At 32.2% G+C, this 15,446-nt stretch overlaps 1 protein-coding gene across 8 annotated transcripts in view; it reads left to right on the top strand.

The window, feature by feature from the left end:
- Positions 1 to 790: 790 nt before the first annotated feature.
- The window catches only part of LOC109160144 (protein DETOXIFICATION 29), a 38,145-nt gene continuing 23,489 nt past the window's right edge, over positions 791 to 15,446 (top strand). Inside the window, exons 1-9 of one of the 8 annotated variants that reach the window (XM_019308329.1) lie at positions 795 to 929; positions 968 to 1,225; positions 3,773 to 4,314; positions 4,843 to 4,929; positions 6,274 to 6,330; positions 7,061 to 7,299; positions 7,391 to 7,509; positions 7,829 to 7,915; positions 8,032 to 8,171. In XM_019308329.1, coding sequence (XP_019163874.1) covers positions 971 to 1,225; positions 3,773 to 4,314; positions 4,843 to 4,929; positions 6,274 to 6,330; positions 7,061 to 7,299; positions 7,391 to 7,509; positions 7,829 to 7,915; positions 8,032 to 8,106 — 1,461 coding nt within the window. In that variant the 5' untranslated portion in view covers positions 795 to 929; positions 968 to 970 and the 3' untranslated portion in view covers positions 8,107 to 8,171. Of the gene's footprint in view, positions 1,226 to 3,772; positions 4,315 to 4,842; positions 4,930 to 6,273; positions 6,331 to 7,060; positions 7,300 to 7,390; positions 7,510 to 7,828; positions 7,916 to 8,031; positions 8,172 to 13,968; positions 14,291 to 15,446 lie in introns of those variants that run through there. The other 7 variants (XM_019308328.1, XM_019308327.1, XM_019308332.1 and 4 more) reach the window with 7 other exon arrangements.

Genomic DNA, 15,446 nt, shown 5'->3' with positions numbered 1-15,446 from the left:
ACGCATATCATTAGCTAATTAAAAATTTACAACTTTACCCTTTAACTATTACGGAGTATTATATATATATATATATATATATATATATATATATATATATATATATATATATATATATATATATATATATATAATTATGATCAAATAAGAATTAATCACCATGTAAGAAATGTAAATTAATTTTGTGTGATTTGATTTCATAAGATCACATGTATTCATCTTTATTTTTAAATAGGAATAGTAGTGTATTTTTTTTTTTCAAAATTTTCTTAATTTGTTCTCTATTTTTGTGGAGCATTCTTGCTACGAATTTGAGCCACAATTCACTGATCGAGTTTTTGTCCTTAAAAAGTGACCAATATTTTTTATTTTTTTGTCCCAAAAGCCTGAATCCCCAACCCCAAGACCCCCACACTCCGACCGAGCATGTGAAAAGATATAAATCACGGTGACTCAAATATTTTTTATTTTCTTCACTTGTTTTTTGGTGAGTATAACATTGTCTATATATATATATACACACACATGGTTATTTATTTATTTATATATGCATTCTAGATAATATGATTATGCAACCCAATGGTGTGAGTTGTGCAATCCGTTGTTGTAGATTGTACAACCCACCGTGTGTGGGTTATATGCAATGTCTTTTGATTTTATTTGTTCCCGGTTCACCTAGAGGCAAGATTGTATTAATTGTGCAACCCAGTGGTGTGAGTTGTGCAATCCGATGTTGTGAATTGTGCAACGTATTTTGATTTTATTTGTTCCCTGTCAACCCTAGTCCATGTTATAAGGATTGAAAGTCTCATGTCACAGCTCCTGTCACTATAGCTATAAAAGCTTTGCTTCTAATTTAAACCTCCTCGATCTCATAAGGATTAGAAGGCTTAAACATAAGCTAGCTTGCTTATGAATAAAATCTAATCTTAATCCATTGACGACAACACACACACAGAGGATACAGAATATGAGTTCTGCATATTCATTCGATGCAGATGCAGGTGATATCCAGCAGACTAAGGACGCGAAGGAATTCTTGAGAGAATTCTGTTCGGAATCGAAGAAGCTATGGTATCTCGCGGCTCCGGCCATATGCACTCTTGTTTTCCAATACTCCGTCAGTGCCGTCACTCAGATCTTTGCCGGCCATGTCGGAGACATTCAACTCGCAGCTGTTGCCGTGGAAATCAATCTTATTTCTGGCTTTGCCTTCGCCATCTTGGTATGTATCCCCTCATTAGATGCTAATTTTTGCCATAAATCATTCGTAAATCATTTTTCATCTGGTTATTGGAATGGAAGAACTGTAATTTGACAGGAAAGTGAGACCTTCGTGTCAATACTGTTAATTAATGAACGTGTAATAGCGGTTTAATGTGCATGTAGTACTGACTTGATGGATTTAGAGGAGCAGTAAATTGATAAACATATAGTAGTATAAGTTTATGAATTTATTTATAGTAATGTTTCGATAAAGAAGCAATTGTGATGACTTGATAAAACTGTAGTGACTGGCAAGGTGGACACGGTTTTGTTCATAATTACTGAATTATATGTTCATAATTATAAAGTTATATATTCATAATTTTTGAACTTCATATTCATAATTATTGAACTTTATATTCACAATTACATAACTCTATGTTAATAGTTACTGAACTATATGTTCATAATTATAAGACTATATATTCAAAATTTTTGAACTTCATATTCACAATTATTGAATCTCTATATTCATAATTACAGAACTATATGTTCATAATTATGTTCACAACTCTATGTTTATAATTATAGAATTATATGTTCATAATTTTTGAATTATATATTCATACTTATGAACAGTTTTAGAACCATATCCACCTTGTAACATGGATACGGTTCCACGGCATAATTTGCCAAGTATAAGCACCTATCTTGAACTTTTTAAAGAATAATAATTAAAGTATTAAATTTTGGTAAATAAAAAGTACTAAGTAATAATGTAAAAGTATTAGTGTATCACATTAAAAGTATAAATTTTTTGTATAAAAGTAATTACTTTTAAAGTATTAGTTTTTGGCAGGGAAAAGTGATAAATATTAATTTAAAAGTATTAGTTTTTTTTTTTTTTTTGTGGTATGAAAGTGATAAATATTACTTTAGTATTAATGTTTTAGTATACAAATGATATGCATTCTCTTAACAATTAAAATTAGAATTTTCTTCCATATTTTTCTCTGGACATGAAACTACCTAATTGGTTAGTATAATGTTTAATTAAAAGTAAATGGGATAAGTTAATTCATAACACTCAATAATTATAGATCGCATTATGAGGAAAAATATTAAGAAAAAATTAGAGTGGAAAATTACATTTTTCTTAAAAATTATTTTCAGTGATGCTAACAATCATTAAAACTAACAAAATGATATTTCAAAAAAAAAAAATGAAAAACTATTAAATGAATGAAGCATATCTCAAGTGCAGCAGTCTCGCGGGCCCCTTTTCTGTGATCAATATCCCAATATGTCCTACCCTCTTTTGTCTTTTAGCTCAATTATATAAAAACTGAAAAGTGGGGTCACCAGTCAACTTCACCAAGTCTTCCTTTTTCTCTTCCCACTTTTTTTTCTTTTTTTTTTTTTTTTTTTTTTTCGGTGAGAGGGGTGGGGTGGGGGGAGGGGTGGGGGGCTTGTAAATTGTATAACTAAAGGTGAATGTTGTGTAAGATTGTCCCACCAATAATTTAGTAAGGAGAAAGTATTTGCATATGTTTATTAGCTCCAAAGTTCAAATATGTAATATTTTTTAATAAAAATATGATTTTTATAAGTTAATAAGTATTAAATTTTTACAAATACTTTTAAATATCAAAATAATATTTTAACTAAAAATGTAATATTTGTTAATTTATAAAAAAAATATTATATTTTAAGTAAAAAATAGAGTTGATTCTATTTTTGGTTATAGATTTATATGTGATAGTCAAACTTTTAGTCATTTTTTATGAAAACATCTTTATTTGGTCTTAGTATTATTGTGGCATGATCATTTTTAGTCCTCCATCAACAAAATCGTTGAAATGTCGTTAAATATAAAAATATTTCAATCTTTTTTTTTAATACAAATTAAAGTAGGTAAAACAACTATATTTTTATGTTTTTTTTTTTAAAAAAAAAACTCCATAATGAAGACCAAAATGTCATTGTATTTAACGATATTTAAACTATTTTGTTAATAAATGCTAAAAATGGTCATGCCACAATAAGCCATCGGACTATATAGGTGAGGTGGGGCCCACGGTCCATACCCTAACACTGGCAGGAGCGAGACATCTTGGGCTAATTCGTGGCGTAATAGGACTGAGTTACCTATCCTTAATGTAATAAGGATTTCTAACATGGGGCAACTCAACATTGAACTTCTTTTTAGGACTCTTGAGTCTCTCTCGGTATAAATATCCACTCGTAAAGGTTAAAACGGATCCAATTTCTCATAATAAAGTGCTTACCCTTGATTATATTGTTCTATCAATTTTTCTCAATGCTTATCTTATATTAATGGTAGTGTTGGCCCGCGTCGACTACCCGTTAATCATAAACCCAACATAATTAACTTTGAAGTTTTAAATTGTCTTGAGAAATTTATGAACTGGTGAGTAAAGTAAATGTTTAGACTAAATGAAAACAATCATCTAATATGAAACACTATTACCTTTAGCATTCCTCATCTCAAAAAAATTACACCAATCTTCTAATATAATTCGCTATTTATCGAACTTTTTGGCAGTATGGAATGGGAAGTGCACTACAAACACTTTGTGGGCAAGCATTTGGAGCAAAAAGACTAGAAATGCTTGGCATTTACATGCAAAGATCATGGGTTATTCTCATAGCCACAGGCCTACCCCTCACAATATTATACATATTCTCTACCCCAATCCTCAAACTTCTTCACCAGAACCCACGGATTTCGAAAGCCGCCGGGACGTTCGCATTGTGGATGATTCCGCAGCTCTTCGCATACATAGTTTGTTTTCCTACCCAGAAGTTCTTGCAAGCACAGAGCAAGATCTATGTGTTGGCTACTATTTCAGCCGTGGCTCTGGTTGGACATGTCTTGTTTAGTTGGCTGTTTATGCTCAAGTTGCAGTGGGGGCTGCCGGGTGGAGCGGCGGTGCTGAATGCCACATGGTGGTTCATAGCGGTGGCGCAGCTCGTTTACGTTTTCTCCGGAGCTTGTCGGGAAACTTGGAATGGATTCTCTTGGAAGGCCTTTGGGAATCTTAAGGGATATCTTCGCCTATCTCTTGCATCCGGAGTAATGCTTTGGTAAATTTTTAGTATCAATTCTTGTTTGGAAAAAGGGTGAAATTATACTCTTAAACTTCATTCAAAATCAATTAGATTCCTAAATTTTTAAAAGGTGCAATTAAACTTATCAACCTATTATTTTGATGCATTCAAACCTAAAAATCAGATACTGACTTGTAATAGCAGGTCACTAGAGTTCCGATGAACCTCTTGTAAAACTCTTAAATTTTCAAAAGATGCAATTAAATCTATCAACATGTTATTTTAATGCATTAAAACTTAAAAATAAAATACTAACTTGTAATAGCAGGTCATTAGAGTAGGCGACCAACGTCGATCGAGTAGCTTAGCCTTTTTCAACTCCAGTATAAGGCGGCCATTTTGGTTGCTATCCTAAGACAAAGGCGACCATTTTGGTCGCCTTCTACACTAGAAGAAGATGAGCATACTTGGTCGCCTTTCCTGGAGAATTAACTATTAATTAATATGATTTTTACATAGTCTTAAATGTTTCCCCTAATTACTATATTTTGGATATTCGTGAAGCTTAGAAATGTGGTATTATGTGGCGCTTATTCTTATTGCTGGATACACTAAGAACGCAGAAATTTCAGTGGATGCAGCTTCTATATGGTGAGTTATTTTATTTTCGTTTTAGAAACCCATGATTCAATGAAAATGATGTATTGAGCAAGGTTAGATGTAAATAACGTATGAAAAAAAATTTGATGCATGTTGTGATTTTAATAGATTAGTCTTGTTAAAATCTTTTTGTCCCAAAAGATTAAATTCTCAACCCCAAGGGTCATGCACACCCCGGCCTAACAGAACATTTGGGAGGTTGAATGTAAATCACATATGGTGATTCAATGACACAGTAGACAGGGCTAAATGCTTGTGCGTACAAGTGATCTGCCCACTTTGAACATAATTTCCACACTGCGCCGAGGTTCGAAGCTTGTTAATGACAAATACATATAATACAAATATGTGTAAGACTACCTTAGTGATATTAGCCCGTGAAATTGATTTGAGGAACAAAAATGTGATTAGTTTTTAAAAATTACAGATGTGTAAGACGTCTTAGAGATCTTAGCTTATGAAATTGATTAGAAAAATAATACTCCATATGTGATAGAACCTCTAAAGTCGTGGGACCAAAAGTGAAATTAGTTCTTTTAAAAAGTACAGAGTATTACATTTCAACTTTAAAATAATATATTTTTAAAAGTATTATATTTTAGTTAAAAGCTAATAGTGAAAGTATCACATAACATATTTAAAGTAAATTTTATCACTTTTCAACTAAAAGATAATAATTTTGAACCAACAATTCTGACATATAACACATTAAGAGGTCGTTTAATAATCAATAAAGATTGAACTTCTATGAGAATTTAGAAAGTGAAATGTTATATATCATGCTTAGTTGCACTTTGACTTGAAAATGTTCGAGTTAACTAAGAATTTAGTTCCTTGTTGAAATGTAAGAGAGTCGTTATTTGATTTGAAACTAGAAATTGTTGTGTTCTTTTTCCTAAATAATTAAGAATGTGTAAAATTTATTTAAGGAATAAGGTTCAAATTGACCCCTAAACATAACCATTACAGAACGAAAAAAATTGCAATCAAGTTACTGAACACTTCAAATATATGCAATCTCACCAGATAGCAGATTATCCCACATTTCATCAGATTGTCTACATATGTGGATAATAAGTTGTCATTTTTAATAATAATAATAATAATAATAATAATAATAATAATAATAATAATAATAATAAAGAGCGCTGGGTGCCGCCGGCCACCCCTTCCCCGCCCCGCTCAGCCTTCGTCTCATGTGGGGGAAAGGGGGATCTCACGCCACCCCCCTACTGTATCAATACTTGTAAAATCACAATAGCTTATATGTAAACTTGTATACAATTTTATGTGAAAATAGTACTATATATTCTAATGTATAGTGTTCATTCGCAGCTTGAACATTTCAGCATGGACGATAATGGTGGGTATTGGATTCTGTGCAGCCACAAGGTATCAATAAATTAAACAATGTTAATGTACCAATAATTTTTTTCTTTTAAAATATTAATCTTTTACGGATGGCTATTAGATTATGCACAAATTAAATCAATTATGGTTTCCATTCACATTATGGATCATGATCAAGATTATGTACCTTCAAAGGTGAATCAGCTATCAGCTAATAACTAATTTACCAAACATCTTTCTACAATCAGCTATCAACTAGTCAAATTCAGTAACGCAATCAAGTATCAGTTAGTAACTAAGAATAAGATTCAAATTGACCATTGTACGTAACCTGAAAATGCAATTAAGTCACTGAACGGATAAGTGCAATTAGACCACTGAACACTCTAAATGTATGTAATTTACCTGTAGCAGGTTACCTGCATACGTAGCAGCTTGAGTTGACACTTTTAATAATTTTTAATAAATTTTAATAATGCAGAGACGAAGGAAGATGGCCACCCCATCGTTTTTTTTATTTATTTATTAAAAATTATTTAAAATGCCAACTCAGCTGCCACGTAAGTAGGTAACCTGCTATCCGGTGAAATTGCATACATTTGAAATGTTCAATAACCTAATTGCACATTTTTGGAGTGTTCAATGACCTAATTGCACTTTTTTTCTTTTGTTCAGTGGCCTAATTGTATTTTCATGTTACGTTCAATGCTCAATTTGAACATTATTCCTAATATAACTATTTACCAAACACCCCTATAATCTATCTGTGCAGCATTCGGGTGTCGAACGAGCTAGGTGCAGGACATCCTAGAACAGCAAAATTTTGTGTAGTTGTGGCGACAACGACTTCCTTGTTCATCGGAATCATCCTGGGACTCATTCCAATTGCCCTTAGAAGCCGATATCCGCCATTGTTTTCGAAAAGCTCATCAGTACAGCAAGTTGTATATGATCTCACACCATTGTTAGGAATCACCATTATGCTTAACAGCATTCAGCCAACACTCTCTGGTTTGTTCAAAAATCTTATATATCTTCCTGTCATGTCTTCTGATCTGATCTTTTATTCACCTTATAATCTATCATCATTTTGAATTGGCAGGGGTAGCCATTGGAGCAGGGTGGCAAAGCTATGTAGCGTATGTGAACATAGTTTGCTACTACTTTGTGGGCATTCCTATTGGTCTGGTATTAGGCTTTGCCGTTAGAAAGGGTGTCAAGGTATAGTATATATATACATATGCTTTTGTTATAATTTCTCGAACTATATATAGGCCCACACTTCTGCCCGACAGAGCAGAGTGACTCAATAATGGCTCAGCAGACAGGGCACCTGTACAAGGGATCTGTCCACTTTGAGCATAATTCCCACACTGCTGCTATCGAGATTTGAACTTTGGTCTCTTCTGCCAAATACTGCCTACTGAACCATTAAGTTAAGCCCGTGCATGCAATTATCCACTTAACTAATGTTATAAGATGATGATAGACTAGAGAGCTCTACCTGAAAGCTTATTGTGATTGAATGATATGATTGTAGGGTATTTGGTATGGAATGTTAACAGGAACTGTAGTTCAAACCATTGTTCTAACAGTTATGGTCATAAGAACTAACTGGAAGAAGGAGGTAAATTTTCATTATTGAACTTGTTAATTAAGCTTCTGATTTAATTTCTGAATTCTCATTGGACAGCCATGATGATGAGCTCACTGAGCCTTTGATTTATGCTTAAATGCATGCAGGCTCTGCTTGCTGGAGAAAGGATAAAGAAATGGGGAGGGGATTCAGATTCACAGCCAGTTCAAAGCACTTCGTAGTTAGGGTGTTTTTGGTTTTCTCATTTGAATTGATGTCTTATGTTAATTTAATATGTAAACTCAGATTGCAATGGTTTCATGAAATTATGAAAGAATCCAATTTCGATTATTTATCAATTAAGTGAGAATTTTCTTATTGATTCGTTGTGCAGTATTATATTACTCTCTAAATTTATCTTCGTCAAGTTCATGTGTCACATCCACTAGTTGGCCTTCAGTTCAAGACAATTATGGTACATTTATAAAATTATTCGTGTCTCAGTTAACAAATTCGGTCACAAGTTTAAACTACAGAGATAAGTGTTGTAGTTCTATTTCATTTTGTTACATTTCAACACCGGAAAATGCTTTGTTCTCCTCCAAAATCTTTCTCTCCTGAAATGAGTTTGTAAACGCGAAAAACTTGAATTGTATATATTCAAAATTCAAAGTATCGGTTACAAGTAGTATGTATCAATCAAGAAGGGGTACAATCTCTGTATATGAGAAGTCCTCTGATTCTCTACTAGAAGTATGCCTATTAGATGTGTGCCAAATTTGGAATATGCCAAATTGGAAGTGTGCCGAGTTCAGAGTATGTTGAACTTGAAGTAGTTCCTTGTTCCATGTTCCTTGTTGGAGGTATGCCGAGTTTAAAGTATGTTGAACTGGATGTATGCCGAGTTCGGGAGTGTGCCGAACTGGAGTAGTTCCTTGCTGAAGGGCCTCCGGAGTTAGTAACTTGTTCCTCAATGAAGGGCTAGTATGCAGCTTGATCTTCAAAGAAGGGCTTCCGGTGTTCAAGTGGCGTGTTCCTCAGCGCGGCTTGATCTTCAAAGAAGGGCTTCCGATGTTCAAGTGGCGTGTTCCTCAGCGCGTATGTACAACTGCGGGCGTGTTCCAGACGATATCCTGACGAGATTTCGGCAGAGCTTCGATATGCAGATTTCCAGCCCCCCATTCTTGAAAATGAAACCACTATTTATAGTGGTGAGAGTGAGGGAAAATCTCCAACCAACTCTTAATTCCTTATTTAATTTAATTATTTTAATTAAATTAAGGAATGCATCGGGACACCATTGCGTCCAGGTTCATCATTCCATTAAAGTTCAAATAATACCAAATAACCCAATTTTCTCAAAATTATATAATCCACGTATAATTTTGGTGGGCCAAGACCAAGTCAAACCCGCTAATTAGGCAACCCAATTCATCCAAGCAGTCTGGTCCGAATCAATTAAATATTCCACCAACTTGGGCCGAATAATCCAACATTCAATTACATTTAATTAAGTAATCAAACCAATTACTTATTTAATGGGCCATTTAATTAACCCAATTAAATAAATATTATTCCAATTAACTCAATTAAAGTAATTAATTTAGCAATCAATTACCCACCACGGTCCAACAATATTATTTAAATTTTCAATGCTTACAGAGTTATAATTATCATTGGGTGTCATGAATTGGTTGAATGTACTAACTTATTATAAAAATAAAAAAAAAATGGCTTATAATTAATTGCATACAAACAGATCAATGTAAATAAAAGGAGTTTTTTACAATAAACATTTTGTTTAATAATTTAATATATTTACTTTTATTTTGATAGTTCATTTTATGTGCTTCAGTATTCGATAAGATTAAAATTTAAAATTAACACCGTTACTTTGACATTTGTTTCCATCAGTTTCAATATTTTTATTTTAAAAAAAATTAAATTTTCTTTAAAATGACAAGAATGCATGATAGACATGTGCTAACTAATTATCAACAATTTGTTGCACATCACAAGCTCATGCTATACATTTGGTAAGAGTTCGTTTGTGCGTGGCTTTTTATGTGTTATATAATTAAGGAAAACAGCATTTTTGGTCCCTCAATTGTTTGATTTTTGAAAATCTAGTCCCTGTCAATTGATTTGAGCAAATCTAACCCTTTAATTATTCATAATGTAGCACATTTGGTCCCTCGTGTTATATAATTAGAATTGTTTTTAATAATTGATATAATTTATTTATTCAAAATTAAAATTTTTTTATTATAAATAAATACATAATATAAAAAAAATTTTATTTAAAAAAAAAAAAAAAAAGTCACCGGCTGTCCGACAGGACGACCGTGGCTGTCTTCTAGATCTAGAACGAGGGCTACGGCCATGGCTGCCGCCCTTGTTCCAGTCCCCTCCGTCTAGAAAACGGGGGTGGCGGCCATGACCGTAGCCCTCGTTCCAGATCTAAAAGACGGTCATGGCCGTCTCCGTGAAGAAAACAGCCATCGGCTCTCCGGCGTGGACAGCCGGTGGCTGTTTTTATATATATATATATATATATATATATATATAATTTATGTATTTATTTATAAAAAAAATATTTTTAATTTTGAATAAATAAATTATATAAATTATTAAAAAAAATTCTAATTATATAATATGAGGGACCAAATGAACAATTAAAGAGTTAGATGTGTTCAAATCAATTGATAGGGACTAAATTTTCAAAAGTAAAACAATTGAGGGGCTAATTCTCTGTAATTAATTTTGCAAATAATTATATCTTATATAAAAGGCCCCAATATATAATGTTCCAAACTTCTTTCCTAGCTTTATCATTATTATCATTCCATAGAGAAAAAATTGAAAATACTTTTCCTAGAAGCTATGAGCACCCCTTCCCTGCCATGGTGATAGGTTTTCATTATCTCTATTAGGACTCTACTAGCATAGCTATAGTTTACTTGTAATAAGACATCTGATCTCTACCTATATATGTATATATTCTATATTCTCCTACTGAATAATATTCCAGAATAGCTCTGCCGGATTTCTTCTGAGCGGACTATCTCCGATGCCACTATCTCCATTATGGCCTCCAGGTTATTGCAAGATTCCAACTATATATAAAGCTTTATCCTATCATTCAAATTAGGCGGCTTATATATAGCCTAGCTTGCAGAACAAAAAAACACTATATGATCAATTGACAACACACAAGTTAAACACAAATAATACAGAATTTGAGTTCTGTATATTCATTCGATGCAAACGCAAGTGATATCCAACAGATCGTGGACGATAAGGAATTCTTGAGGGAATTCTATTCGGAATCGAAGAAGCTATGGTACCTCGCCGCTCCTCCTCGCCGCTCCAACCATATGCACTCTTGTTTTCCAATACTTGCCGCCTTCGCTGTCAAAAACAATCTTATTGCCGGCTTTGCTTTTGAGATATTGGTATGTATATATGTGTCCTTTATTCACCCAATTACTAACATATATTTAACATATATTCCGCCTGCTAGCTATTAGCATATTTAAAATTTTGAAATCTATATATATTACAAAACTTTTATCAAATTTATGTACGAGCACAAAGGAACTTAATCTAGTAAATATTCCACATGTACTATTTGATATTATTAGATTTCAGAGAAATTGACCATTTTAGTTCATTAATTATACTCGTATTGTAGACTCAATTCATTAATTATTACTATTTACAAATTTTTTCATTAATTATTACCATTTACAAATTTTCTCTTTAGAGTTATTTTGATTTTTGATCTTACATTTATAGGTGACAGTCCATTTTTTTTTTTTTTTTTAAGATGTCCTCATTTTATCCTAGTATTACTGTGGCTAGTTATATATTAAACTACTTGAGAAATTTGCAACCAAACATATTTAAATTTGTAATATCACCATAAATTGATTATTTAGAAATAAAAAATCAATTTTCTAACAAGCAAATTGAGAAGTTGAAGACAAGTAGATACATGTTTATAAATCTAAAACAAAGCTAACAATTCCTCATTACAAATTAGGCAAAAACTTGTGTGAGATCATCTCACGGGTCACAATCCGTGAGATAGGTCAGATTTTTCATTAATGAGGTTAAAAAAAAAATAATAAATAAATAAAAAAAATTGACCCATTTATCAAATATTTGACCCGTTCCACGGATTGACGGGTCTAAGTGTTACCCTACAAATTAAGATAAGTGTATATGAAAATTTAGTGTAAGGAAATTTGAGAAAACTTTATAAAGATTTTAATAGTTTTTCTATTATCAAACTTGGTTGCAGTATGGAATGGGAAATGCACGGAAACCCTTTCTGGACAAGCAGTTGGAGCAAAGAAAGTAGAAATGCTAGGCAATTACATGCAAAGGTCATGGATTATTCTCACAGTCATAGTCATCCCCTTCACATCAATATACATCTTAACCACCCCAATTCTCAAACTCATTCGCCAAAATCCGCAAATTGCGAAAGCCGGCGGAACGTTTACATTTTATATGATCCCGGAATTCTTCGCTCACGTGATTATTCTCACAATCATAGTCATCCCCTTCACATCACTATACATCTCAACCACCCCAATCCTCAAACTCCTTCGCCAAAATTCATAAATTGTGAAAGCCGCCAGGAGGTTTACATTAGTTGATAGTTGATAGTTGTTTTGTATAATTTCTTTTATCAAAAACTAATTGAAAAAGTTACTTTGCGCAACTTTTTGAATTTTAGCATTTTAAAGTTACAAAAAGCTAATTAACCAAACATTTATATTATTTTTTAACCAAGTCCAACAATTAATAGTGATCACATAAGTCAAAATTAATAGATAAGCTAACTATTTTACCAAACAGAGCCTATATTTTTTTTTTATAAATATTACTCTGTATATTTTATCTTATAAGTAATATAATTTTTCTCATAAGTAACTTAACAATCCTTAATATTATATTTTGATTCAAAAGTATTACATTTTTCATCAAAACTATCACATTTTTCTCATAAGTATTACACTTTTTCTCATAAATAACAACCGATCAATTTATCAATAATTAATATTGGACTTTTTCTCATAAGTAACATTTACAATGTTGAATATTATATTTTTCCTCAAAAATATTTCATTTCTTTATATTTAACAAATAATTTATTTTTATCAGTATTTCATTAAAAAAATATTAGTCAAGATGGTATCATATAAAATCAACAGTTGATGGGAAGATTGATTTTTTTTTCATTGATGGGAAGATTGATTTTTTTTTTTTTTGAATTTTTTCTCCTGCTATTCATGTATTTTTGTGGGACCCAGAATGTAAGAGAAAAGCGAAAACAACAAAGGTATTATTACGCGTAGAGCGCATGAAGCGTGCCCAGTAGGCGCATGCATAGCACGCGCCTACTGAACACGTATTCTAATGCATAACAGCTATATTTGTTTTCCTTTTTTCTTTTTCTCCCTTTTTTATTATCATCTTTTCTCATTCTTAAATATCACTTAAAAACCCATGAAAAAAAATCAGGGATTCTCTAAGTTATCAAATCCAAGTTGATTGTCAACATCAACAATGATAACACTTGTGAATAAGCTTGCAATGAAAAAGCACTTTAGATGATATGATACAAAATGGAAAGATGAATTAGCAAGCACAATAACAGCAAATATATTTACCTAATTTTTAATAGTCCAAATCTTATTTTGAACAAAAATGCTAGGAGAAATTGTAATCTATGCCCTCCATAATATGTCAATTATCAATGTCACTTCTGAATTATTAGTGGGGTAAATGTTGCTCCTCAATTTTCAAAACAGTACATATATTGCCCTCCCCGGCCCGTAGTGTAAATGTTGCCCCTCAATTTTTCCTCTCGTACGGTACGGGAAGGGCAATATATGTACGGTTTTGAAAATTGAGGGCAACATTACACCACTAATAATTCAAGAGTGACATTAATAATTGACATATTATGGAAGACATAAATTACACTTTTTCCAAAATGCTAACTTTGAAGAAGTGTGTGTACTAGCATTATGACAAAAAGAGTACAAAGCAATAATAAGGATTAGGACTTGCGAGGAAGCTTATATATAGGCTATCTTACTTGTGAAGAAACCCATTAAATGATCAATTGACAAAAACACACAAATATCTTAGAATATGAGTTCTGTATATTCATTTGATGCAGATGCAGGTGATATCCGACAGATTAAGAAGGTAAAGGAATTCATTAGAGAATTCTATTCCGAATCGAAGAAGCTTTGGTATCTCGCCGCGCCGGCCATATTCACAATTGCTTCCCAATACTCCATCGGTGCCATCACTCAGGTGTTTGCCGGTCATGTCGGAAACATTCAACTTGCAGCGGTTGCCGTTGAAAACAATCTTATTGCTGGCTTTGCATTCGGCATCATGGTATATATCCATTATTTTTGTCCATATATGATTAGTAAATTGTTCCAATCTATTACTTTGGTCACTGAAAAAATATTACTTGAACTCTTATTAAAATCTACTTCCACCTTTTATTACCTCACACAAATTTTTGATATAGACATCTTTATTGGAACCCACAAAATGAAGATAATATATCATTATTTGTTATGTTATAGAGTAAAAGTGAATGAGTAGAACTTGAGAGTCCATTTAGTACAACTCTTTCACTCTACAAAATAGTAATTAAATTAAATTAATATATATATATATATATATATATATATATATATATATATATATATATAGAGAGAGAGAGAGAGAGAGAGAGGGAGAGAGGGAGAGAGTAAATATCTATGAATTTCATTATTTTATAATTGAAAATACGTTAATATAAATTAAATATTGTTAGGAATATAATCTTACGAAAATGATTATTTTTTCAAAAATAACAAGCACAAAATTGAAGGGAGATAGGGTTAGGTTAGCTTCCGTCGTGTTATATCCACGATACCCTTAAAATTATTTGCTACCTTCCAAAGGTGATAGGAACATTAATTGTAGTCTAGGTTTCTCAAGGATAAAACAATCTAAGTTACGGTTTAACATTTGAGCATGCATTCAAACGAATAAACCCGACGAATTATCACTTGGCTTTAAACATAGGAAGAAGGAAATGTAGGTGGTGAATAAGTTGACACACACATGAATGACACATAAATTCAATTTAATAATTGAATAAAAACGTTTGAAACGGTCATATTTATTATCGAAAGAATATTTACAGTTACAAAATTAAGTAGAATTAATTTGTACGGACCATAATAATCTATTTAAAAATATCTAAGTGATCAAAAAGTCTATTGGTCCAAAAATAATCCGAATAGTCACAATCATTGTCATAATGGTCAGAGCACCATTTGGTGCTACTGCCACCATTCGTAATTAAGGTGCTAATTTCTTAGCACTTTAAAGTGCTTAATTAGCACCTTGCTTGGTGCTTCATAGCACCTCACGTAAGTGCTGCAATTAGCACTAAAGCTTTCAAAGCTTTAATTAGGTGCTAATGACGCCACCTTAAGATTAAAGCACCAAAGTGCTTGAGTAAGCACTATTCGTGAATGCTTAATCTATCCTT

This window comes from Ipomoea nil, unplaced genomic scaffold (assembly GCF_001879475.1).
Source record: "Ipomoea nil cultivar Tokyo-kokei standard unplaced genomic scaffold, Asagao_1.1 scaffold2845, whole genome shotgun sequence".
In the NCBI taxonomy this organism is placed as follows: Eukaryota; Viridiplantae; Streptophyta; class Magnoliopsida; order Solanales; family Convolvulaceae; genus Ipomoea; species Ipomoea nil.
Note: the sequence above shows the minus strand (reverse complement) of the source record. Positions and strands in the feature narration are given on the sequence as shown.